This window comes from Pinus tabuliformis, chromosome 5_2 (genome assembly GCF_031772625.1).
Source record: "Pinus tabuliformis cultivar Carrire ecotype Pingquan chromosome 5_2, CPIR1, whole genome shotgun sequence".
NCBI classification, from domain to species: domain Eukaryota; kingdom Viridiplantae; phylum Streptophyta; class Pinopsida; order Pinales; family Pinaceae; genus Pinus; species Pinus tabuliformis.
The window spans coordinates 348,781,592-348,808,312 of NC_142306.1; the positions used below are offsets into that span (position 1 = coordinate 348,781,592).

At 41.4% G+C, this 26,721-nt stretch overlaps 1 protein-coding gene across 5 annotated transcripts in view; it reads right to left on the reverse strand.

Annotated features, from left to right (window-relative positions):
- Positions 1-1,412: 1,412 nt before the first annotated feature.
- Positions 1,413-26,721, reverse strand: part of FUS9 (Ubiquitin-conjugating enzyme family protein) — a 181,110-nt gene continuing 155,801 nt past the window's right edge. The window contains exons 3-6 of one of the 5 annotated variants that reach the window (XR_016261732.1): positions 25,759-25,906; positions 6,034-6,142; positions 5,724-5,796; positions 1,413-5,492 (exon numbers count right to left, since the gene is read on the reverse strand). Coding sequence is in view for 2 of the 5 variants with exons in the window: in XM_089436358.1 (XP_089292484.1) it covers positions 6,045-6,142; positions 25,759-25,906 (246 nt within the window). In the remaining 3 variants the exon portion in view is untranslated. Of the gene's footprint in view, positions 5,797-5,999; positions 6,143-25,758; positions 25,907-26,721 lie in introns of all 5 variants that reach the window. The other 4 variants (XR_016261733.1, XR_016261734.1, XM_089436358.1 and 1 more) reach the window with 4 other exon arrangements.

Genomic DNA, 26,721 nt, shown 5'->3' on the forward strand with positions numbered 1-26,721 from the left:
TAGTCTTTCATTGTTTAAGACGTTGAAGCACCACCTTGTGCCTAAGATGGTTTTCAGATTTGATGTACATTTTGGCATCACCCTTCCAATATATATCTAGCAACCCAATTAATTCAAAATTCTCTAGCCTTTAATGGTTCAAGACAACTTCGAAATAGACATCAACAAAACGTCATCCTGTGACAATCTTTTTGCAAACAAAATAATTCCAAGGTCATTAGCTTTATTTAAAATGAATAGCTATGTTTGTGAATAAGATTCCCATAAACACTAGATAAAGCATAAAACAAGGCATACAGACTGCTCATTATAGATTGTAACTCGCAAAACTTTGTAGTTACCTTCCAAGCAAATGCAAAGCATGCCAGCAACGAAAATCAGCTTGTGTATTTGGCATGACAATAGTTGTGCCTCAATAAAAATATGCACTTAGTATCAATATAATTTTCTGGAAAAGTCAAAGTGCACTGCAAACTAAATTTCTAACAGTAAACTCAAATGCCATAAATAGATTAGATACAGTGGTGAGGTTGAGCTTCCATTTCCATACTTCTGGGACAAGTAAACAAATTTCATCTTCATGATCAAGTAATCAACAAAAAGCACCTCAATAAATACATTGCATAAAAATATTTCATTTCTTGATCAATACTGCTAGATGCACAATTACATTAGTTAGTACACAATCTCTTTTGACAAGTCATCCCATAGACTAATTCATAAGCACAAGCATATAGATGTAGCATCTCTCAAGTTAATAATGAAACAAAGGGCACAATTCTAAAAATTCTGTTATACCTTGGTATATAACCAAAAACATGAGAAATAACCATGGGCCATGTTACCCACCATCTGTGGGTGGTATCCATGGAAGAAAATCTTTCTCCTATATGGTCCTCAACCGGCAGCCAGCAGCCACCAGATAGCTCGATGGGCCACTATCTCCGCCACTTGAGCTAGCCATATGCTCCCTCACCCATCTGCTATGATCGTATGTTTGAAGGTGGGCCTTCCAACCCCGAAGGTATGTCTTTACATTGTGTAGTTGGGTATTTTTTTTACTTATCATGGACACTTTTGGGCATGGATTAGTGGGGGGATTTGGCAGAAAGAGTGGGCTTGGTTTGTACTCTTGTCTCCTTTGTCCAATTTGATGGTTAGCCTTGTATCCTAGTCCCGTGGGATCTCCTTTATTGGCTATTAGTTTTAGGGGTGGCACTACATGGGAAACCCTGATTTTGGTTGTGTGGTCCTGCTAACCGACACCATATACATCACTCTCCCCATCTCATTATAACCCCATTCACCATATTTCCCATCCAGGTCCACATCTGTCCATTGGGTCCACAAGGAGTTAGCCTCCCCTTCCCTTGTCCACACTTTGGGTTGAGCCTGGAACAATGCCCCAAAGGTTGATGCCAATAAGAGAAAAAAAAAAACATAATTTGGCCACTCTCAACAAGAAATGTACCATAAAATGCAAAAGACAGCCGAGACATACAAATTTAGCACGTGGGCAAAAGCCAAACATGATCACTACCCCTTTCATCATGGCCATCACCCTGGTTCCTAAGGGCCCTCACATTGGCCCCTTACATCATTTAGGAACCCACGATTGCCCAACCTCTGGTGGGCGATAAAGTGCCCCACCTTAAGGATCATGTTCTCATTCCCTAGGCCTCGAGCAGTTACAAAAGAAAAAGCAATAAAAGGCAAAAGGCATATGAAGAAGGGTGGAAAAACAAAGGCTGAGGTAAACTCATGTACCATGATTTCTCCCTCCTACATTCATACACTCAAGTGTGGGCTTCTCTTATTATGGCTACCCTTGTATTGTGGCATGTGGCTTGGAGCCTTCCCCTAATGCCCCATTCCATTCCACCATTATATCACATGCCACATGCCATTTGATGGATGTACCATGGACATGTCACCCCCTTGGTGATTGAAACCACTTAATAGGGTCCTTGGTTAACCTTCCTCTTGAACTTGGAGACACATGTATGTTCTAAAACCCACTATGGAAAGGCATGCCACCATTAAGTGTCCACTTGGTTCCATGATTTGTAAGCTTATTTACTCAATTTCACTAATGATCTGTTGTACTGGAAGGTGAGGGGACAGATTGGATCTTATACAGGATTGCAGGTGGGTCTTCATCTAGGGCTTAGTCTCCTTATATGGGGTCCAATCCCTCCAAAGGGTCAGCCGTTTGTAGGGTGAGCGTTAAGAGCCACGGGTCTCTACCATAGCTCATAGCAAATTGCCACTTCTTGGAATCCTTCAATTCCACCTATTGCATGCTTGTGTTCCACCTTTTGGGCAATGAAGATGCACCTGGACCACCTTGCCCAATTGGCTCCACTCTTGCACCACACACTTGGAAGATGATCTAGGGCCCAGACGACGATGTGTCTCACCGAGGGAAACAATGGGTGGGCTTGCATCATTCTTCTAGCCCTTACAAATGGGATATAGGCTTGTTCGATCCATTTGGAGACCCATGAGGATGTTTTGTGCCCCAATAGCCACTTGGGGACACCTCAAGTTGTTTGCTTAGATATCAAGGGGCATGTTGAAAAGTGTAACTAGGTTTGGTCTTCATAATGACATGTGTAATAGTGATTTTATGTAATTGATAAAAAGAAGAAAAATAAAATTATCTTTGTAATCCTACTCTCATGGGTTTCATGAGCAAGGAATTTTATTTTAGTAATGGCTCCCATTGAGAGCCCTTAGGATTGGTCATAAAATCAAAGAGAGTCAATTTCATTTATGAAGGACCCTTCTTGGGGTTATTACATTTTGTATGAGTCATTAAATAAATATAAAATCCCTCCAAGACAAGCACAAGGCCTGTCTGTCAAGTCGGCTTCAAGATGGAGTAAATAATCTACACAAAGAAACATGTCGGCTCACCCACTCTCAAGTCGGCTTATTATAGGCTCCAGCCACAATAAATAGGGCAGCGCGACATTATTTCAGGCAGAGATTTTTGATCATCATCAAGTCTGCAATAAGAGGTGTGAAATTCGTTAAGGAAGCCTATTATCAAGCAAAGGAGAGAAGAGTAAAAACCGAGCTCTTTTCAGGTCTAATTTGGGTTAATTTCCTCTACACGTGAAGAAGCAAGAGATCAGTTGCAGCAGAAGGAGACGAGAAAAATTGCAGTCCTCTTTGGGCAACCAAGTTGGAAGAAGGTCAAGTCAAGAAGGAAGCTGAGTCAAGCTAGAAGAAGACCCTATCCAAAGCAAAGGAAATCAAGGCATAAGATAAGGTCTTATGCATGAGCTAGGGTTTCTAAATTAGGATTGCAGACCTAATTCAAGGAGGCTGAAGATCTAAAGCAGGAGGTCAAGGTTAAAGAAGAAGTCGAGAAGGAGGAAGGAGCAAAAGGATCATTGACAAAGGATTTCATCAAGGAAGGTTTGTGACTTGGTCTTGGAGTGGAATATAGGTCAAGAGTCTTGGTCTTGGTATTCGTCAATTGGAATCTCTATAAGAAGAAGAATTTGTTCGGGTTTATAGCCTACATTTTGTGTCTCTTGTCTCTTTATGGTTCATGCATTGGTAGTTGTTTGATGAAGAATAATACTATACTAACATAAGTAAAAGAAGATCATAATCTAAAAAGTAAAAAGCATTCACAAGCAGTAACTAATAGAAGAGAATCACTTAACCTTGATGCCCTAGATTTCTCAACAGGGCCAACCCCTTGATCACTATGTTTGGAGCTCATTTATTCATCTTGGCACACATTGGACTCCATTAGACCTCTTCAATGGCCCTTCAACCTATTGTCTCTATTATTTTTCCCTCTTGGGAGGTTTATTGTTGTATTATGGAGCTATCTTGGTGGTCTTGTCACTAAGGGATGTTATTTGTGCACATTATTTTATTAGTAGGGGCATTATTAGGCCTTATTAGGCAAATCGAACCCCTTAGGGAGGATATATATTGATGTGATGATCATTTCATTTGATCATCACTTGGATTTGGATCATTGTTTCTTCTGGGAATTTCGCTAGCCTTGTTGATGGACAAATTGGAAGTTTAATACATTTCGATGTTTGGAAGGACTTATTTCTTATCTTGGAGCTTCGATTTTTGTCTCTATTGGTGATTGGAAATTTTCGCTATTTTTGTGACTTTACATTGTTTCTTTTTCATGTATTGCACTTGTATAATGTATGAAATATTTTCACTCATGAAGCTACTGTAGTTACCCTAATGAAATGCAAAATTTGTTTGATCTTGTCTTTGTGAGGGCCTTTTATATGTTTATGTTGAGTATAGTGAATGATTGTCCTAGGGGTATATGATTGCTCATATTTACCTCGATAAGTCACCAATTGCAGCACCTAAAGAAGTATAAACTTTCCTAGTGACCTAGTTGTTGCCTCTAGGCCATGTGAAGTTGCTAGGAGACTCCTTGATTGGGTATAAGTCATCTCTAAGCATTGGATTACATTGACTCCATTCTCCCAATAGGCTAGGCACTAGTCTAGTCCTAGGTGATCATCAAAACAAAGATTTCTTTCACCTCCCTCTTCTCTTTTCTAAGCCCTAACCTAGAAGGCCATCTAGGGCATCACACAAATTCTATTGTAGCCATCAAAAATCGGTGAAAATTGGTCTAGAGTTGCGTTGGTGAGTCCTCTTGAGGTCCTCCAAATTTGAGGCTATTCCGATGATGGAATCTCAAGATATCTCAAGCCCTAGCTCGGAGACCATTTCTTCCCTAGGTGCCCTTTGGTTAGTGGTTTCATCAAGGATCATTACATCCAAATTTCAAGTCAAATCTTACCTTTTTTATCCTTTTCTCCTCCCTTACTTGGTCAAGTCCATCTATTTGAAGTCTTACTCCACACCCTTGACCTTGTTTGGGTCCACTAGGGCTTCTTTGTGGTCCCGCAACCTTGACATTCAAATTCCACAAGGATTGCTTAGAAACCCTATTCTTCTAGGATTCTTTGGTTTAGGGCACCTCTTATCAAGACATACCTCTCAACCCTAGACCCAAGTATCCTCTTAGCCCTTCTTAGAGAGCCATACATCTTGCTTCTAAAGCAAGTAAGCTTTTCATCTGAGCCTCTCTTGTGAATAGGCTTTGGAATCACTTTATGTCCTATCATTGATCTATCTTTCCTAGTGATTCTTCTCATATCGGGACTCCTCCCATCGGTGAAAGTCCGTAAAGAGCATGGAGCTTTAGTTGAGGTGACATTGAGTTATTGCTCCATTGTTGCCACTTGACCTAGTAGTTGCTCTATAGGAACCCCTCCCAGGACCCCCTGCTAGTTTAAGCAGTAACACGCCAGATGGCCATGGGTGTGGTCCAAATGGAAAGATGTTGATACCAATGTAGTTTGCAATTGAACATAATCCACATAAGACCAAATAACAAAATGAATGCAGCAAATTATAAAGAGAATAAAAGTGGATGAAAAAATAATACCCATTCTACAGACATAGCCAGCAGGTTTTGAACCCTGCACGTCCAATCAAGTTGTTTCAGAATGTACTTGAGTCACAGTAGTTCAAAGTACAACAAACAGATGAGATAAAATCACGAATCCAACATATCCTCTTCAATAGTAGTACTGTAAATGAGTATACAATTGACCATAGGCAAATATAATCCAGTTTTCTTTTTAAATTCGTCTCTTTGCAAGCTTGCACTCTCTCTTTCCCTATCTCTCTCTCTCTCCCTCCAATATTACCTAGGGAAAAATTGCAGAGCAGAGTTTTCCAGCAGTTTAATTCTAATGAACCAGACAGTCTTCAATTAAATACCTACATAAGATGACACAACAATACAAACAAACAGCCAAATTAGATGGTAATTAAGTATTTCTCAAATAGCATAAAATGCATCACACATAATTACATAGGTATCACGATTCATTTCTTGTTCATTATAACATTTGCATAAGCTAAACTAACCTTCAGATTACAATTACATATTGATATGTTACAAAATATAGAATGGAGATTACATCATATAGCTACAGTGCTTCCAAGGATGCCCACCATGGAAGTGTTTAAGCCGCAAATCGCCTTGTCCAATCAGCAGCTATTCTGTCGTGTTCTGCTTGATCAGTTAGATACTGATGTGCAATGCTTGGCACAAGTGGATCATCTGCAAAAAATTGAAATTTAGACAAACATTCCAATTACTTTGCATGTTATCCAAGTAAATTCAAAAGCTTATACTTGATGTAGAAGTTACTACACATGAAAAACAACATTAAATGATCGTCTCTTTTTTGCTCTACTGGGGTTTTGAGTTATGCCCTGAATATTGTCATCTCTGGCTGTATGTGGTACATTTGTACTGTCTTTCAGCTTTAACTGTGGGCCTGTTGGCCAGTCAGTCCAACAGCCTTTTGTCATAAGATGAGGCTTAATGGGCTTCCCTGACCTTTCCATGATCAATCACAACCATAAGTTCGGACAAGACACTCGGAATGCCACCCAAGGCTCCTTAGATGTTCATCCTAAAGATGTACTACAAGGTAATGGCCCTACTCCTAATAACAATTTTCTTTATCTTGAGGATGCTAGTCTCTGTCATGAGTTTTGAGCAGGTTGCATTCTTCATTATTTTGTTGAAGGGTACCCCATAAGATGATTATTCAAAATTGGGTCCGTAAGGTATGGGAGTCGAATGGTCGACATTGCACACCCGTGTTGAACCTGTTGCCCCTCCTTCCTGCAGGGGTATTCACATGCATTTTGATGAGTAGCATAGTTTGATGGCATTCTGATTTTGGGGGTGGTTTCACACTTTTCGAGGCATATGATGTTTCCCAAGGCACAGGTCACAGTCTCCAAGGTATTTTTGGGCTTATGCACACATGGACCTTTTATTGACACGCCACATGGAAGACTATGGAGCACTCTCTTAATTGGTCATTTATTTAGCTGATTTTTACCTCTTGTGAAGGCCAACCCACATGCATGGATGCTGTGACAGCCATGGGAATACTTAGAGCATGATATGATGTGAAGGGAGTCACTTGAGTGACATTTTGTTTTAAAGATATTACTTGGCATTCACTTACCACAAGTTTGATGATGTTGAGGTGACCTAAAGAACACCACTTGAAGACCAATGACCTGAACTTCAGGGTTCAACCCCATCTATTTTGACGTCAATATGGATGTTGAGGGTTGTATAACTTGCTTTTGAACTTGGGAAGTCATTGTCATCATCATGCTTCATGGAGGTCCCTTGACCCAAGGTATGACCATAGGCATTCATTTAAGACATTACTTGAAGGTTATGGAGCTTTATATTACACGTTTTATGGAGCTGTTTTGGAGGAGCTGCACCATTTGGAGATATTTATGTCACCTTTTTGTTGAATTTTCTACAAGATATACAATATGTACAATTTTCTGCCAGATAATTACTTCCCAATGATTTCCACACAGTATTCTTATGCCACTGATATCATTGAACAATTACACCTCGGAAAATATCAACAGTAAATGCAGCGGAAATAGTAAGCATCATAGAAAGACAGCCATGCACAATAGAGACAATATTTTTACCATGGGAAACCCAACCTTGGGAGAAAACCCAGCAAATTTTCTTTAGGAGAAATTATTCTTCAACAAAGTTTACAAATCAGCAATGTCTAGAAATGCGTGCCAAATATACAAGTCCAGACTCCAAATACAGTCAAACCTGGTCAAAATAGCAGCAAGTCAATGATCGTCAAACCAGCCAAAATAACCAGTAGTCAACACTGGTCAAACGGTCAATTTTGTAGCGCTGCAGTAAGTCTATGGTCAACAATCCACATGTGCGGCCCTGTGGTCAACTCGCACATGTGGAACGGACTCCGTACTGTGGTCAAACAGCTCAGTCAAATGGTCAACAGTTCGGTCAATGCCCATTCAAACAGAAGAAAGATCAGCTTGGTCAACTCAATCAAATTCGTTGTTTTTCTCCATGCATGCAACTGTCCAAGAGAGAGAAATGCGGAAGAGAAAAAAACTTGCTCTTGCTTGGTGGAGAAAATGAGATGTCACATCATCTATTTATACTTCTTGAATGGATTGAATGGGCTAAAATAATCCAAAGGGACAAACCTTTTCACTTGGCTAGGTTGACTTGACTTCTTGGGCCAACTTGGAGACCCCTTTTGCCATGCAGGAATACTTCCCGGTGCTACAAAAAATCAACACTCCCTCTTAGCAAGGGAGGTATTCTCCTCAGCTGCAAACAAATTTCTCCTTAGCTGAAAATTTCTCCTTCCTCAAGAAAGATTCATGAACTTGCTATGTTGATGTAGTGTCCCCTCACATGCACATCTATAGATATAGATCACTCCATTCTGGAGTAGGAAATGTGAGTAACCTGGGCAATTTACCCCTAGCCAAATCAACATGGCTTCTCAAGTAAATGTATCCAACTCCCCTGGTCAAAATAGCATGACCTAGCCAAATCAGCGTTGCTTCTCAGGTAAGGTCTGCCCTTGGGCCACTCACCCCTAGCCAAATCAGCATGGCTACTCAGGCAAATGTATCCAACTCCCCTGTTCAAATCAACATGACCCAGCCCAATCAACATGGATTCTCAGGAGAAGGTTTGCCCCTGGGTCACTCACCCCTGGCCAAATCAACATGGCTACTCAAGTGAATGTATCCATCTCCCCTAGTCAAATCAGCATGGCTTCTCAGGAGATGGTCTGCCCTCTCTTGCAAAGACATCAACACTCCCTCTCAACAAGGGAGACATTCTACGTCATGCCAAGCTTGTCTCTGCAGTATATAAACTTCGCTCTAGACGGAGGCTTGGGGAGAATGTCCACAATCTACTTGTCTGTGGATATGTACTAGAGCTTCACTGCTCCATTCTGCACCAAGTCTCAGGTGAAGTGATATTTGATCTCAATATGCTTCGATCCATCGTGAAAATAGGATTCTCTGAAAGATTCACACAACTTTAATTATCACAAAATATCAAGATGGCCTCGAGCTCCTGATCAAATAGTCCTACAAGCAGCTTCCCAAGCCACACTACTTCTTGACTTGCAACATTGGCTGCGATATATTCTACCTTTATTGTATTGAGTGCAATAGAAGTCTACTTCCTGCTAAACCAGCATATCATAGTTGATCTTGTTACCACTCAAACTAGCAGGGGCCCTAAGAGGGGATACTATAGAGCAACTACTAGGTCAAGGGCAACAATGGAGCAATAACCCATTGTCACCTCAGCTAAGGCTCCCTGCTCTTTACGAACTTTCACCGATGGGAGGAGTCCTAGTATGTGAGGAATCACTAGAATATATATAGTCAATGATAAGATAAGGAAGTGATTCCTAAGCCTATTTGCAAGAGAGACTCAATTAAATGGGTTGCTTGCTTTAGAAGCAAGGTGATGGGCTCTCTAGGAAGGGCTAAGAGGGATTTTGAGGATAGGGTTTGGGAGTATGCTTTGTTAAGGAAGCCCCTAGTCTCAAAGGCCTTATGAATGCTTGGCTTCTAAGTGATCTTTGTGGAATTGGAGTCAACAAGTTGTGGGACCACAAAGGGCCAAGTGGACCCGAAATTAGGTCAAGGATATGGAGTTGATCAATCAAGGATGTACTTGACCTAATTAGGGAAAGGAAGGGGATCAAAGAAATAATCTTCTTTTGATGATTTGATGTTATGATCCCAATGAGGTCACTAGCCAATGGGAAACCAAGGGAAAGAATTGATCTTCGAGCTAGGGCTTGAAATATGTCAAGATCCCACCGTCAGAATTTCGTGAAATTTGGAGAGCTCCTTGAGGACACACCAACGCAGTTGTGGGTAAGAGATCGAATTCTTTTGATGGCTAAATCATGAGAAAAGTGCTGCAATATTTGATCTATGGAAACTAGACCTAGAAAAAGAGGGGAAGGTGAGAGGAATTCTCTTTGAAAATGATAACATATGGAAGGATCAATGCCTTATCCTTAGGGGAAGATGGAGTCAAGATGAAAGTTTTGATTTAGAGGAACTACACTCAATCAAGGAGCCTTCTAGACAACTTTGCATGGCAATTAGGGCATGAGAAAAGCTGATAAAAGAATTAATACTTCAATTTGCAATAATTGACGACTTATCCAGATGTGTTCAATCCAAACAATCTCTAGGAACATTCACCCTTTCACACATGATACATGAGATGACGCAACGCTACAAAAGACTAAATTTTGCATAAGAAAAGCAGTAAATTTCAGATCTAGTATAACGAAAATCCCAGCAACATCAATGTATTAAAGTAAATAACAAGAATAGACATGAAAGGATTACTTACATGAGTAAGAGTATATCCAATCATCAAATTATGCCAATAATAAAGCTCCAAGAAAAGAGAGAGATATCCAAACATCAAAATTCATCCATTGCATCCAAAATCCTCCTCCAAAAAGGATAGCGAAATTTTCACAAGAGATAAGAACCAAATCCAAGTGATGATGATGAAAATGAATCATCTCACTTCTATTTATACACTCTCTAATGAATTCGATTTAGCTAAATTGGCCTAATTGAGCCCCTAAAATAAAATAATGTGCATAATAACAATACTTTTGGTGACAAGCCCACCAAATAGCTCAATAACATAATAAGAAGCCTCTCAAGAGGGTCGAATGATAAACAAAGTGAGTCATTGGGCCTTTGAGGAGGCCTAATGAAGTCCAAGGGGTGCCATGATGAAGAACTGGACTCCAAACATAGTGGACAAGGGGTTGGCCCCTTGTTTTCCAAGCAAGAACCTGTGGTGCTCCCAAGTGGGTGTAGGGGGGCACAAGGACATCCTCATGGGTCTCCAAGTGGATTGAAAATGCTTGTAGACCATCTATAAGGGCTGGGATGATGATATAAGCCCTCCCTCTGCAACGAGAGACACCCTCTGGACTCTAGAACATCTACCAAGTGAATGGTGTATGTGTGGAGCCGCCTGGGCATGGTGAACTAGGTGCATCATCCTCATGCAAAAGGTGGAACACAAGCAATCAACGAGTGGTGTTGGGGATCCATGAAGTACGCTCTGCTATGGTGGATGCCCATGGCTCTCAACGCTCACCCTGCAAGTGCCAATGTGGCCCTCTGGAGGGCTAGGACCCCGTATAGGAGACCGAGCCCCAAATGGAGACCCCCCTGCAATCCGGCATAAGATCCAATGCATCCCCTCACCCTCCAATACAACAAATCATTAGAGTAATCAAGTAAAAGAGCTTGCAAGTCATAGGATCAATGGGGCACTTCATGGTGGCATGCCCTTCCATAGTGGCCTTTGGCATGTACAAGTGTCTCCAAGCCCAATAGGGGGTTATCCAAGGACCCTATTAGGTGGTTTCAACCTCTAAAGGGGGTGACATGTCCACGGTACATCCCTCAAATGGTAGGTGGCAGCTGATATAATAATGGAGCAGAGTGGGGATCAAGGGAATCATTTAGACCACATGTCACGGTACAAGCGTGGTTGTAATAGGGGAAGCCCACACCTGGGTATATGAGTGTAGGAGGAAGCAAATCATGGTACATGAGTTACCCTGGCCTTTGTTCTTCGACCCTTCTTCATATGCCTTTTGCCTTTGACTGATTTTCTTCATAACTACTCGGGGCTCATTTAGGGCCCATAGGAACCAGGGTGATGGCCATGGGTAAGGGGTAGAGCTCATGTTTGGCTTTTGCCCACGTGCTAAATTTGTATGTCCCGACCATATTCTGCATTTTGTGGTACATTTCTTGTTAAGGGTGGCCAAATTGTGCTTTTTCTTTTCTTCTTAGATGCATCAATCTCCGGGGCATCGTTTAGGCCTGACCCATGGTGTGGACAAGGGGAAGGGGAGGCTAACCTTATGTGGACCCAGTGGACACATGTGGACCCGGATGGGAAAACAGATGAACGAGGCTAAAATGAGTGGAAGGGGAGTGATGTAGGTGGTATCGAGAAGCGGGACCATGCAACCAAAATCGGTATTTCCCATGTAGTGCCAACCCTGAAACCAATGGCCAGTAAAGGAGATCCCATGGGACTAGGATACAAGGGTAACCACAGAATCGAGCAATGGAAACAAGAATATAGACCTAACCCACTCTTTCCGCCAAATCCACCCACCAATCCATGCCCAAAAGTGCCCATGAAAAGTAAACAAATTTACTCAACCAAACCAATGAAAAGTCATACCTTTGGGGTCGGGAGTCCCACCTTCAAACATACAATCTTGACAAGTAGTCGAGGGACCACATGGCTGGCTCAAGTGGCGGAGACAATGGCACATTGAGCTATCTTGTGGCTGCAAGGGGCTACTAGTTGTCGGCTGAGGACCATCTAGGAGAGAAATTTTCTCCTATATACAGTACCCATAGGTGGTGGGTAATAGATCCCAAGTCGAAGCAGCACCTTGAGGTGATCTTTCCATCCTCTGCACTCTCGACTCAATCCAAATTTGTACATCCCTACAACCTCATTTCACCACCTGAGACATATCTCAAACCATATCCAACTATATCGCGCAAGTACCTCAACACGTGCTTTGCTCCAACCTAATGTATCTGCCTCATCTCAACCATATACTGGGTCACGGTGTTCACTGTAAGACAAATATCTCGCCCAGTGTTAACCAGGTACATCAAGGATCCAATCAATTGCTTGTACATCATGGGATCCACCAAATATGAATCTGAAGCAAAATCACTCAGCTTCTTTAGATTGGTCACCATAGGTGTAGCCATGGACTTGCAGTCCATCATACTGAATCTCCTCAAAATCTGAACAATGTACTTCCCTTGTCCAAGGAAGATCTCATCAAGTCTCTGCCACACCTCTAATCCCAAGAAATAGTGCATCAAGCCAAGATCCTTCATCTTGAACTCTGAGGCCAACTCCCTCTTGCACCCAACAATGAGCCTCTCTACCCCAGTAAGGAACAAATCATCCACATACAACACCAAGATCAAGGGATCACCATCAAAAATCATGAAATAAAGGTCAGGATCCGCAACACTCTTGGTGAAGCCCAAGCTCATCAAGTATCCATCAATCCTAGAATACCATGCCTTGGGTGCCTGCTTGAGTCCATACAAAGCCTTCTTCAATCTACAAACATGGGACTCCTTCCCATGTACCTTGAAGCCTTGAGGTTGTTCTATGTACACTTCCTCCTCAATCATACCATTGAGGAATGTAGTCTTTACATCCATCTGATGTATCTTCCAAACCATAACTAAAGCAAGAGAAACAACAATTCTAATAGAAGTGTACCTGGCGATTGGAGCAAACGTCTTGTCATAGTACACTCCCTCTTTCTGGGAAATCCTCTCACCATCAACCTCACTTTGCACTTCTTGATGCTTCCATCTACTACATGCTTGATCTTATAGATCCAATCGGAAGTCACTGTGACTTCCCCTCTGGTCTTGGATCTATCTCCCACAATAATTCTTCATGATGAACTGATACTCCTCCATCATGGCATCCTTCCAAACATGTTGGTCTGTTACCTCCTCATAACTAGAAGGCTCAGAATCAATGATGTGGCTCATCAATGCCATATACCCGAGTACCTTTGTGGTCGTCTACTCTCCCTGAAAGTACCACAGGAAGCTGCATGCCCCTCTTCATCATACAAAGTGTCACGAAGCCACACTGACCACTTCCTAGTTCCTGCAACATCTCTCGATGGGTCCACTAGCTCTATTGGTTCTACTGACTCCTCCTGATCATCTGAAGGATGAAAAACTGGAATAGGACCTGTACATGCATCCTTCAAAGACTCCTGCTCCTTACTATCAATCTCCATGTCAGACTCTTTAGACTTCCTGAAGGCTACCTCCTCATCAAAAGTAACATCTCGACTAACCTCAATCTAACACTATCCTGGAATGTAGATTTGATAGGCCTTTGAATTCTCGTTGTATCCCACAAAAGTGCCATTCTTACCAGAAGTTTTCAATTTCTTCCTCTTCTCCTTGGGCACATGAACATACATTGGACAACCAAAGATCCTCAAATGACTAACCTCTGCCTTCACTACTGTGAATGCCTCCTCGGGAGTCTTGTCCTCCAATATCCAGTGAGGACTCTTGTTTTGAACATAAACAGTTGTGTTGGATGCCTCTAGCCACAAGAACATGGGTAGATCTTGATCATGAATCATCGTCTTCACAGCTTCCAAAATGGACCTGTTCTTCCTTTCCGCAACTTCATTCTACTAATGATTGTAAGGAAAAATCCACTCCCTCTTGATCCCTTCCTCCTTGCAAAAATCACTAAATTCTATAGAATTATACTCTCCTCCATTATCTGACCTCGATACCTTGATCTTCTTCCCTGACTGGTTCTCTACCTGTGCCCTAAACTCCTGGAACATGCTAAAGACCTCATCCTTGGTCTTCATGAAATAGATCCAAGTCTTCCGAGAGAAATCATCGATAAAAGTCACATAGTACAAGTAACCTCCCAAAGATGCTACTATCGTCGGTCCATATACATCAGAATGCACTAGATCCAAGATCCCCTTAGACCTACTATCATTGCTCGGAAAAGATCCTTTGGCATTCTTTCCAAGTGCACATCCCATTTAAACACCATCATGCTCCACCTGAAGCTTTGGAATAATTGTAACCATCTTCCTCAATGTTGGTAAAGCCCTGTGATGCATGTGAGCAAATCTCTGATGCCATAATTCACATAGACCGATATTGTCATGTACCAATGCTTGGGTTGGTCGTCTTATCAGTCTATATAGCCCTCCCTCTCAAACACCAATCACTTTTGTTGAGTCTATGTTCAATCCCTTGGACCATACAAGAACATGTCCGTCCAAAAATGCAACCATGAATCCTCTATCCTCCAACACTAAGATAGAAAGCAAGTTCTTCTTCAATCCTAGTACAAACAAAACATCTCTCATGTGAAGTGTATCTCTAGACTCCAGCTGAAATGATGTTGATCTAACTCTTTTCACTGCATACTTGGATTTATCCCCAAGTTCCACTTGCAATGTTGAGTCTCTCTCTATCAAATCAGTGAGAGCATCTCGAAAACCAAACATGTGCCTAGAAGCACCACTGTCCACCAACCAAACCTCATTGTCATCTGTAATAATGCATGTAAGAGTGGAGACAAGGAAATATTCCTTCGACTTCTTCTACGGTGGAAGCTCATCATCATCATCAACATCGATTGTTGATGCATGTTGCTTTCCCTTCCTTTTCTTCTGAGGACACTAGGATGCATAGTGTCCAAAATCATGACAATTGAAGCACTTGATCTTTGACATATCCTTCTTCTTTTGATCTTGATATGGAGTAGGTCTTCTACCAATATTCTTCTTATTAAACTTTCTGAAGTTTATTGGTCTTTCTTTTCCTTTCCTTGCATGGGCTATAAGAGCTTGGGTTTCTTCCTATGGATTTTGCACGTTGTTCTCGATAACAGTCTGGCCTCCTCTTGGACACAATCAGTCCATAGCTTATCAAACTCGGGAAGATTCTCTCATGCACAAATTCTTTGGACAAATGGATCCCATGAGGAAGGGAATCCATTGAGCGTCACTATAACAAGTTATGTATCATTAATAAAATCTCCAACGACTCTAAGCTCATCTCTCAACTGAAAGACTCTCATAAGATAAGAAACAACAAAGTCTCTCTAGACATCATAACACTTTGAAGTTGATGCCTCAAAGTTAGTTTCTTGCTAGTGTTGCTACTCTCATACAATCCTACCAAAGCATCATACACTTCTTTGGTGTTGATTTTTAGGTGCAATTAAGATAAGCACAATTTTTTGCCAAATAATTACTTCCAATGATACAATTTATCTTCTTGGCACAATTAGATCATTAAGCAATTACACTTCAAAAAATTTCAACCATAAATACAAAAGGGTAGTAGAGATCACAGTAAAATAAAGATGCACAAGAGACACAATTTACCCCGAGAAAACGAAAACCCTAAACCAGGGGAAAAACCCAACAACCTTTTCTTAGGAGAAATTGTCCAATTAAATCAATTTGTACATTTGAATTTCTAGTTCTTAGGAGAAATTGTCCAATTCAATCAATTTGTACAATTGAATTCCTAGTCAAACATAGTCAAAATAACCATAACACTTTCCAAGTCAAATTTGGTCAAAGGATAAAGTCAAATTTTTCATCAATAGGTCAAACTTGGTCAACAAGCCAAATTTTGGCCTTCTTCTGATCCTGGTCAACTTCAATCAAAGGGGTTGAATTTTAACCCTGCAACTCCTTTGAAATTTTCAGTCAAATCGATATAGTCGACATGCAGTCAACACTAGTCAAAGCAAGCTCGGTCAACTCTGAAAATCTACGCAGATATTCGCTCAACATCTAGTCAAAGATTCCCAGAATATTCGGCCTTCTATCCAGTCAAAGATTCGGTCAACAGTAGCTACAAAGGTCAAGGTCAATACTAGTCAAATAGAGAAAAGACTCGGTCAAACTTCATTGGTCAACTTCTCTTTCTCCTTCGCATGTGTGAACAGAAGACACTTAGAACAAGTCTGAATTGTTGTTGTGATGGATGCCAAATGAGGAGTATCACTTGTCAATACATACATGTCCAAACAAGTGTGGTTTGACCAAGGGTCAAACCCCTTCATGAGGTAGGGCCAACTTGAATAACATAATAATAATAATTTTTCCTTTGACCTTATTGACAAAAATACCAACTGATCAAAAGTACTTGACAATCCGAGGTACCTCAAGATGTTGAAACGATGAGCCCATGAAGCTTGGCATTGGAGATATTGATGATGTGCCCAATGGACCCATGATGCCCCTAGGCTTGCCTTAACGTTGTTTGATAGGCGTTGCTTGTTTTGGAGCCCGAATGATAATGGTTATCGTTCATATGACAAAAGAGGGCTTGCACATCACCATTTGGCCCTAACAGTTGAGTAGATTGATGACACATCACCCCTCTTTCCCTTTAGAGGGTGATGTTGGACATTTTGGTGATGACATCTTGATATGGAGGCACTTTGGAGGAATTCCCACGGTCTTAGAGCTATTTCTTGGAGTATGGAGCACTCATTAGCTCATTTGATACTTATGGCATCTAGAGCTCCTTTAGAGGATCTGGACGATCTTTTGCATGGAGGTGTTTTTCTGAGAATGAAAGAAGTGCTTTTTTGGAGAATTATGTAAGTTTTGCATATTTTATATTTTGCATATTGTATGTTTGAAGTAGGGTTTCTATTAATGCCATGACTAAATGTTGAATTTATGTTGGAATCTTCCTCCATTATTGCATGCAAAACTATTCTCTTGGAAGCCTATAAGGAAACTTTGATTGTGCATTCCTTATATTCTCCCCTCACAAGAAAAATAGTTAGGGTTTTGAAAATGGATGCCCTGGTCATCCCCCCTTACTCCAAAGTCTCCTCCATGAATTTTAGCCCTAGACGACTCCATTAAACCCTTGGAGGATAAGGCACCAATCTTTTTTGCGTTGATCATCCATAAATTTTATTGAATTTATTCCTCTTTCCCTTGTTCCTAGATGTTTATAGTTAGCCGCTAGGATTTTTAGGGCAATTTTTTGCATAAAAGATAATTTGTGTTGGTTGTTTGTGGCTCATAATTTAGTAATTGCATATATAGAACATCTTAAGGAAAAATCTAGCATAGTGCATAATCAAACCCTCCTATTTAGGGCTTGTTGATTTTTGGTAGCATCGAATGTCCTTTAGCCATGAAAAATGGTGGAGAGGCTAAGGCACATGAGATCTCTAAGACCCAGAAATCGTTTGGGAAAATTCCACCCGGATGGAGAGATATTAAAATAATTAATATTTTTAATGGGGTTCCTAAGTATAAACTTAGGAAAATTAAAATATTAATGTGTATTAATATAATATGGGTGAGAAAGTTCTAAATAATGAGGATCAAACCAGATCTAATCTTAGCCGTTGATTAGGGACTTAATCTCGGCTGTTGAATCGTCAACAAGAAAAGTATAAGAGGAGGCTTGAGGGTCAGTTGGAGATACACCAAGACACCTGAGAGATCAGTCAGTTCGATTTTTCTGGGGCGAGGTTTGCTGAGGAAATCGAACAAGTGATATGTTGCACTGAGGCGCAGTTCGGCAGGAGGCCGAAGAATATATATCAGATAGGCTTTAGAGTGTCGGAAGAGGCAGTAAGGATTGACGCAGGGGCCATAGAGGCTGATGCGGTTGACGCAGAGAGCTTCAGAGGCTGCGCTGACGAAGTCTGTGGGGCAGACTGAGAGCAGATTAGCCGGGAGAGGGTGACGCAGTTCCAGAGGAGTGCGTCGAGTAGCTTTCGTCGTCCAGCACAAGGAACAGTCGCAGTCACTGGAGGATTGTACATTCGACTATTGATTTGCCAAAATATCTGTCTCCGGATCGAGGTATTATTGCCAAGGATATTCTCTGAAGGGTGAGCCATTTCTGGCACCCTAGTTGTATTCAGAATCTGCTTAATAATAAACCCTCTATATGTTGCACCGGTTTTCCCGCATTGGGTTTTTCTGGGGACAATTGTCCAAAAATAACAGTGTCCCTTGTGTTGTCTAAGTTTATTTTAGTTGTTGATCTGTATATTTGTGAAGGTTGCATTTGTGTTTACTTCGATATTTATGCATTTAAATAACTTGTTAATATAAAGAACAAGTAGGAGATAGTAAACCAAATATTGTAGTAGGGGTTTCTGAAGTGTCAGATTCGGAAATTATCACATGGTATCAGAGCGATTGCAGATCAAGGAGGACTGAAGACACCAGCAAGAGAAATCTGAGGATTTGCAGCAGTGAAGCAACTGTCCCAAGATACAACGTTGTTCTAGAGTTGAAGAGGCAAGAGGAGGAGTGACACAGTGCTAAGAGGGTAACGCAGAGACTCACACAGAGCCTGCATCAGCGTTCTGAGTTAGGAGGAGAGCCAACAAAGAGATAGAGGAGGGGCAGATCAGGCCTACGTAGTGCCCGGTCATCTTTCTCGGTCAGGAAGGATTGACGCTAAGGCCAGGAAGCGTTGATCTAGCTCTCACTGTGATTGCACAGAGCCAGAAGGCTCAAATTCTTCAATTGTCGAGGCTAAGGGAGTTGTGCAGATTGTGATTTGAGGAGCTAGTGGGAGGTTGTTTCTGTCTGTACAGAATAGTGTCTAAGGAGACGGAACCAAGGTAGAGGGAAGCACTACCTCGACGGATTTCTAGCCAAGAAATCCAGGTCTGGGTTCCAGCAACAAAGGGGGATTAGAGAGGAGTGATTCGACAGTTGGCAGGAGGATTTCCAAGAGGGAAGCTGAGACTCATAGGGAGTCTAGAAGAGGAGCGGAGATGGCAGTAAATAGATTGAGGGATCAGGACAGATTGGACGAGGCTTCAAATTTTGTCATCTGGAAAGCCAAGATCCTGGCAATCCTGTATAAACATCGCATCAAGCACTATGCCTTGAAAACCGTAGTTGTGCCAGATGACCCGAATGCAAATGAGAAGTATGAGGAAGCCATGGTGAAGGTGAAATGCATGATCCTAGACGGGGTCAAGGGTCATACCACATATTGCTGAGAAGAACACAGCAAATGAGATGTGGCAGACACTGACCACCTTATATCAAGGCTCTTCCGTGTAGCAGAAGATGTTATTGGAGAATCAGCTGAGGTCATATCAAATGCAGAAAGGAGAGGAGATAGATCACTTTCTCCTTAGGTTGCAAGGAATTCGCGACCAGCTTACTTCCGTGGGGTCTACACCGGATCCAGAGTTTATGGCCAGGACTGCTCTGAATGCAATCTCCAAGGACTGGGAGACATTTTTCCAAAGCATTTTGGGCAGAGCAACTCTCCCCAGTTGGGAAGAGATGTGGGCAGCTCTTCGACAAGAAGAGATCAGGCAGTTGACCAAGGCGGGGAGTAGTGGTAAGGGAGTTCAAGTCAAGAAAGAGAAGGAGGATGCGGCTCTAGCATCTGCGGGACAGCAAGGGAAGAGGAAGAAGAAGGACATCTCCAAGGTCAAGTGCTTCAGTTGTGGGGAGCTGGGACATTATGCACTTCAGTGCCCCAGGAAGAAAGGAAGGCAAGGGAGAAGCTTTTGACTCAAAGGCAGCTCCAGCAAAGGCGGAGAAGGATGTTGTGACTGATGACGATTGTGCCATGAGTGTTCATGCACCTCTAGAGAAGAGGTGGGGTGACATCGAGTTGTAGTCAGGAGGACTACATGCAAGGGCAGGATCCTTTAAGTGTCCAAACTCTTAGATCACATCCGGCTACAGGAGCCCTTAAAGACAGTAGCATGATGACAAGTGTCGGGTGGAGCAAAGTGTGGCAGAGCAGCAAGGCAAGGCTAGAGTGCAGAAGTTTGTAGCAGCGTAGCAAAGGTTGCAACAGTGTGAGAGGCACAGAGGTGTTTGCAGCAGCGCAATGGCAGCAAAGGGGAGCACAAGATAGCAGCAAAGGTGGTTTCAGCATCAAGAGGCTTCCAGACTGACCAAGATGTCAGTGTTTGGGAGAAGTCAGTTACTTACTTCTCAGTAACTGAGTTGTAGTGCAACAGTTAGAAGTGGTAATGCTAAGGGCAGTATGATGCAGCATGTTGAGAGGGAGCTATAGTACAGATGTGGCAATGGCAGTGGCAGTGGCAATGTCATGGGTAGCGGTACAGGAAGTAGCAGTGCAGTGGACGTAGGGCAGTAGCCCTAGCATCAGCACAGGTACTGATGCAGAGGATCAGAGTGATGTTTCTATGGTGAAGCATTACTAGAGCACATTCCTCGCTAAGAGGGAGTGTTGATTTTTGGTAGCATCGGATGTGCTCTAGAGTCTAGCCATGAAAATTGGTGGAGAGGCTAAGGCACATGAGATCTCCAAGACCCAGAAATCGTTTGGGGAAATTCCAACCGGATCGAGAGATATTAAAATAATTAATATTTTTAATGGGGTTCCTAAGTATAAACTTAGGAAAATTAAAATATTCAAGCGTATTAATATAATATGGGTGAGAAAGTTCTAAATAACAAGGATCAAGCCAGATCTAATCTTAGTCGTTGATTAGGGACTTAATCTCGGCTGTTGAATCGTCAACAAGAAAAGTATAAGAGGAGGCTTGAGGGTCAGTTGGAGATACACCAAGACACTTGAGAGATCAGTTAGTTCGATTTTTCTACGGCGAGGTTTGCTGAGGAAAACAAACAACTGATCTGTTGCACTGAGGAGCAGTGTGGCAAGAGGCTGAAGAATACATATTAGAGAGGCAGTAGAGTGCTGGAAGAGGCAGCGCGGAGCCTAGGAACGCCAATGCAGAGGCAGCAAGGCTTGACGCAAAGGCTAAGGAGGCCAGGGCAGAGGACGCAGAGGGCCAAAGAAGTTGACGCAGAGGCCATAGAGGCTGATGCAGTTGACGCAAAGAGCTTCAAAGGTTGTGCTGAGGAAGTCTGTGGGGCAGACCGAGAGCAGATTAGTCGGGAGAGCGTGACACAGTTTTGAAGAGGGTGCAGTTTTGAAGAGGGTGACGTAGTTCCAGAGGAGTGCGTGGAGCAGCTTTTGTTGTCCAGCACAAGGAATAGCCGGAGTCACTGGAGGATTGTACATCCGGCTGCTGATTTGCCGGAATCTCTGTCTCTGCATCGAGGTATTGCTGCCAAGGATATTATTTGAAGGGTGAGCCATTTCTAGCACCCTAGTTGTATTCAGAATCTACTTAATAAAAAAACCCTCTATATGCTACACCAGTTTTCCAGCATTGGGTTTTTCCGGGGAAGATTGTCCAAAAATAACGGTGTCCCTTGTGTTGTCTCGATTTATTTCAGTTGTTGATTTGTATATTTGTGACGGTTGCATTTGTGTTTACTTTGATATTTATGCATTTAAATAACTTGTTAATGTAAAGAACAAGTAGGAGATAGTAAACCAATATTGCAATAGGGGTTTCTGAAGTGTTAGATTCAGAAATTATCACAGGGCTGACGTCACACTTATTTGTTGTTAATGCTTACATCTCAACCATAAAAATCAGCTTTCTAGCACTAGCCCTAATGTCTAATGGAAATCCTTTGCTTCTCTTTATTGATTATCATTAATGTCTTTTTCTTTGGGCCGATATATGACATTGTGCACCTTATTGTTGCATATCAATCAAACCCTAACTTATAGCAAACTTATCTTTGGTCTAGGCATAGAGTATTTGAACTTTGGTATAGAACATCTAGGCCTTTCTAGGTTTTACCAGTACTTTAGTCCACATTATAGAACTCTTTTACATCACCTTAAGCCATAGCATTCGAATATCCTCCAAGTGATCTAGGGAAGCCTTCGTTGTGGTTAATTATCACTAAAAAGTAGGAGAAAGGTTGCAGAGGTGACAATGGCAACCCTTTCTCTTGTTGCCATAAGGTCTGGCCTCACCCAGCGAGGCTTTGAATTGAGCCTGCTAGATTTTGCAGCAATAATCACACATCCAAGGAAATTTTGGGGCTATTTGTGGACACTTGGATACCTACTATGCATGCCACGTGGAAACTTATTGAAAATATTCCTATAAGTTACTCTATGAGCTTATTTGTATTTGTTTTGAGGGTTGATTTGCACCTACAGCACATGTGCCAGCATTTTGGGGTTATTTGGATGACTTGGAGGGGTTGTATGGATGATGTGTCACCCTCTTAATACAACTTAGAAAATGTAAGCATTGCATCACTAAAGTATCTTAAAGATTAAATAAGCTAGAATGGAGATTAACTTTATTATATTTCATGTCACTTGGTTGTTTGGGAGTTCTATGATCCATAATTTGACTTGCAAGAGCATCTTCCATGTTTGTTCGGATACCTTGACCAAAGGCATGACCATGGGCCTTCATTTTGAGCATTACTTGGGGGTGTTTGACCACTATTTGACTTGACTTTTGGAGTTCTTATGATGACGCAGCCCCTCTAATGGAATCTTCGTGAGGTCGTTGCACTAGATTGGGGAACATTGAAGCTTTGAAAGTGAATGTTGATGATTCTCTCTACTTTGTTAACAACATCAAATCAAATTAAGCATAAATCAAGATGGACGTTGGACCAGGATTAGAGGCTTGGCTTGACATTGCTTCATCATATTTGTACTTTCATGAAAGACTTTGAAGACTTTTGGACTTAGAGGTTGCAACACCATGTTTTCAGGAGTTAGCATGGACCATCTACATCAACTATAAACCATTACTGGGACATCTTCAAGCAAGCGTTGACCAATTGCACCATTAAAGGAGCCTTTGGAGGCTAGACGTGGGCATCTTGGACCATTTGTTTCTTCTTAGGTGGATTTACCCCCACTTTTTGAGGCACTTTCTCATCAAATCATTATACATGTGGCTTGACCACTTTATTTTATGTTGTGATAGATTACTTGATTTTGGGAGTTCATTAAATTTAGTTTTCTTAGGCTAGATCTAAGGAATTAAATCATATTATTATTTTATTGTAAAGGGACTAGATTTCACTCTATAAATAGAGGAGAGTTTCCTCATTCGTACTCATGGTTGGATTGAGAGAGCACTCCTCTCCTTGGAGCTTCATGGAGATATTTTTATTGGAGGAATTTTGGTGTTGAAGGCTTATCCATGTGGTGAACGTTACCAACTTAGAAGTTGTTCTCTTTATATTAAAGGCATTATTGTGATTGTCCAAGACTACCATAAGGATGCAAAAATTAATACATTTGAAGGGAAACTCTATCACTTGGAGGGAGGCATCTAGAGGCTCTTCTCACACGCTCTCCTTTGTTGGTCTAGTGTAATTTTTAACTCTCCTTGGTACTCTCAAGTTCCTTAGTAAGGGTTTTGATACCTCTTCATGCCATAGTCAATTTTGTGGTTGGAGGCTTTCCCCATGGAGAGACCCTTCTTAGTGGAGCCATGACTTTGTAATTTTCCTTGAATAGCCAAGGGGTTAATTTTTGTCATGTTCTAGCCCCTTGCCCTATTCCACACACTAAGTGACTAACTTAAGAGGGTTTTCTTGTTGATCTCATTTTTCCACTTGATTCCTCTTGACTCCATGCCCTAGTAGGATATCGACATTGATCTCCATACTCTTTCATAACCTTTTTTTCTTTTTTTAAACCAAAAATGCTAAAAATATCCAAAAAAACATGTTTTATTAAGGTTATCATTGGCATCACTTTGTGCATATTTGACTATTTCCTTAGTCATCCTAGTATGGAAACCCCCCTTGAGTTGGAGGAAAGGTGACCTAAAGTGAGAGGAAGGTCAATGGGTAACCCTCCTAAGAGGTTCTTGTCAAATTGTGCATTGTGGATTTGGGATTTTATCACACATGTACAATTTGGGTGATAACAGATCCCATTGGCCAACCTCCAACGGAAGTATCCATTAGTCATCATTGATATGATTATTGTGGACCGCATCCAATGGTTCGTCCCTAATGACTTGATGTAAAACTTGGCCTTCCAACACCTTGCACTTGGTGGTAAGATTGGAAGAGGGGTGTGGCCACCATCTTTCTCAAGTACAAACCGGTCATGAAATACAAGTGGCCTTGATCCAAGCCCTTACTTGAAGATTAGATTACCAAAATTTGGCAATTGAAATCAAAGAAAATAACATGGTTGTTTCGCTTAAGCAACATATGGAAACTTGTTCTTCAACCAAGAAAGTGTTTTTTTTTTTTTTTAAGCTTAGTGGTGGGGAGGTCCCTATGGATACAAGACTTGCATACATGGGAGAGAAAAACCCACATTGTCCATAATGTGAGCAAGCAAAATCCTTGAAGAACATTTTCTAGTTTTGTCCTTTGCTTTACATGTCTAGAACTAGGAAGACTCTATTTGTTAGTAGTGTTTCTCTACTTCCTTGACTTGGTGGGTTGCTTTGGCTAGGTAAACCCCTTCCATGGGGCATTGAATTTCAAGCCACTTGGATCCTCTTTCAAACAAAAGCCCTATTTTAGATCTAAAAGATACAAAACGATGCTTTGTTTATTTTTTTATCATCATGTCAATTCTCAGTGTGTGATGCAACACCAATGTGTGACAGCTTGTTATTGCATATTATTATACAAACCCACAAGGTACAATTAGAGATGGAGCATCTTTAGCAACTTCTTAAGTATTCACACCAGGCCTCATGTATGATGGACAATGCTCCAAACCCTCCTAGTCTGTTTGGCTTCACTATACTGCAAGGGTGACTTTCTTGACCTAGCTCCACTGGGTCAAACCAAAGCATGCCCTGCCACATGTTTGGACAATAGGTTTCATGGCAGTGGGAGTGTGCATGCAGTCTATTTGTTGCACCCCTACATTGTGACAAACAAAAACAATTTCCCACTCTGGCACTCGCTATCTCAGAGGGGGCCAAGTCCCCAAAGCCACCTTGTGATGGGTGGAACACTGCAACTCTTATTGATGTTGATCCTAGAGTTACTAGATGGGGCAAGGCCCCGTATGACTATGAGCCACCTCCTCCTTTGGCTTATTACATGCAAGACTAGTAATTTGTATCAGGCATAGGCCTGTGGTTTGTTTCTTCTGACTTTGAATAAGACTTCATGATGAGGGGTGCTTTGGCTTAAGCCATCACTGATTTTTGAGACTTTGGATCTGCCAGAGGAGCCTATGGCAGCAGACCATCCTTTTTTGTACTGAAGCATGTACATACATTTCCCAATTAGTAGAATTCAAAGGAAGATTTAATTCAAAAATAAATTAGTGCATACTAAAATAACCGCTGAAGCAAAAAAACAACTTTTGTTTGGAACAAAGAATATTTACATGGTTTGGCATTAATCAAGAGAAAGCTAACTGATAGCAATACTTTAGATATTGTGAAGGCAGGACTCCAATTATCCTTCAAAATGTCCAAGCAAACTTGACCACTGGAATCAACGTTACAATGGTAAATTCGAGTTTTGAAAACCACCTGCATCCATTTCAACCATAACAGCAGTATGTTATGCATAAACCTTAGGCAACTACAACAGCATTTTATCATTGAAATGCCATTGTTAAGAAGATAAAATGTCATTGTTACTTGTTTTCTTATATCGTATTTGTGATTTCTGATGGAACAAATAGAGATAACAGTGGAGATGTAAGAGTAACAAATAAACCAATAGAATTAGGGTGACTACAGCAGAAGCATACTCATTACAAGCTTATTATAAATCATTGGTGATGCCTACTATGCAACCAGAAATTTTTCAGTAGTCTTCTTGAATTGCTTCCTTGTTAATAAATATTTAATGAATACATGGATGTGTTTGCATTGCCAATTGCATCAAAACAATAATTTAACTGCAAAAAAATAATAACAGGAATAAATTAATAGAATGGCAAGATAACTTCCAGTACACTCGTGTCAAAGCCAAAGTTTAGTGAGATTCACATAGGACAAGAGATGAAGACTATGTAAACAATCGCAAGCTATTATCCAGCCAAAATTTCCGAGAGAGACTGGAACATCTAGGGGGGGATACAAAATATGTGTCTACCAATCTCCACCACAGAAGTATTATAATGATCCTTCAGAGGGGATCCATCAACTGGAACCCTCACAGGGTTTGTAAGCACCAAAATCACCACAAATAAGACTCAGGTGTCCAATAAGGCACCAGGTATATCTTGCAAATTTCCGAAATCATCATCTACCACACATCAAAGGAGTTAGTGTAGCATAAATCCAGTTCAGTCTTGCTTGGAGTCTCTTGGCCTTGAAGCTTTTCTCAATTTTTGTAC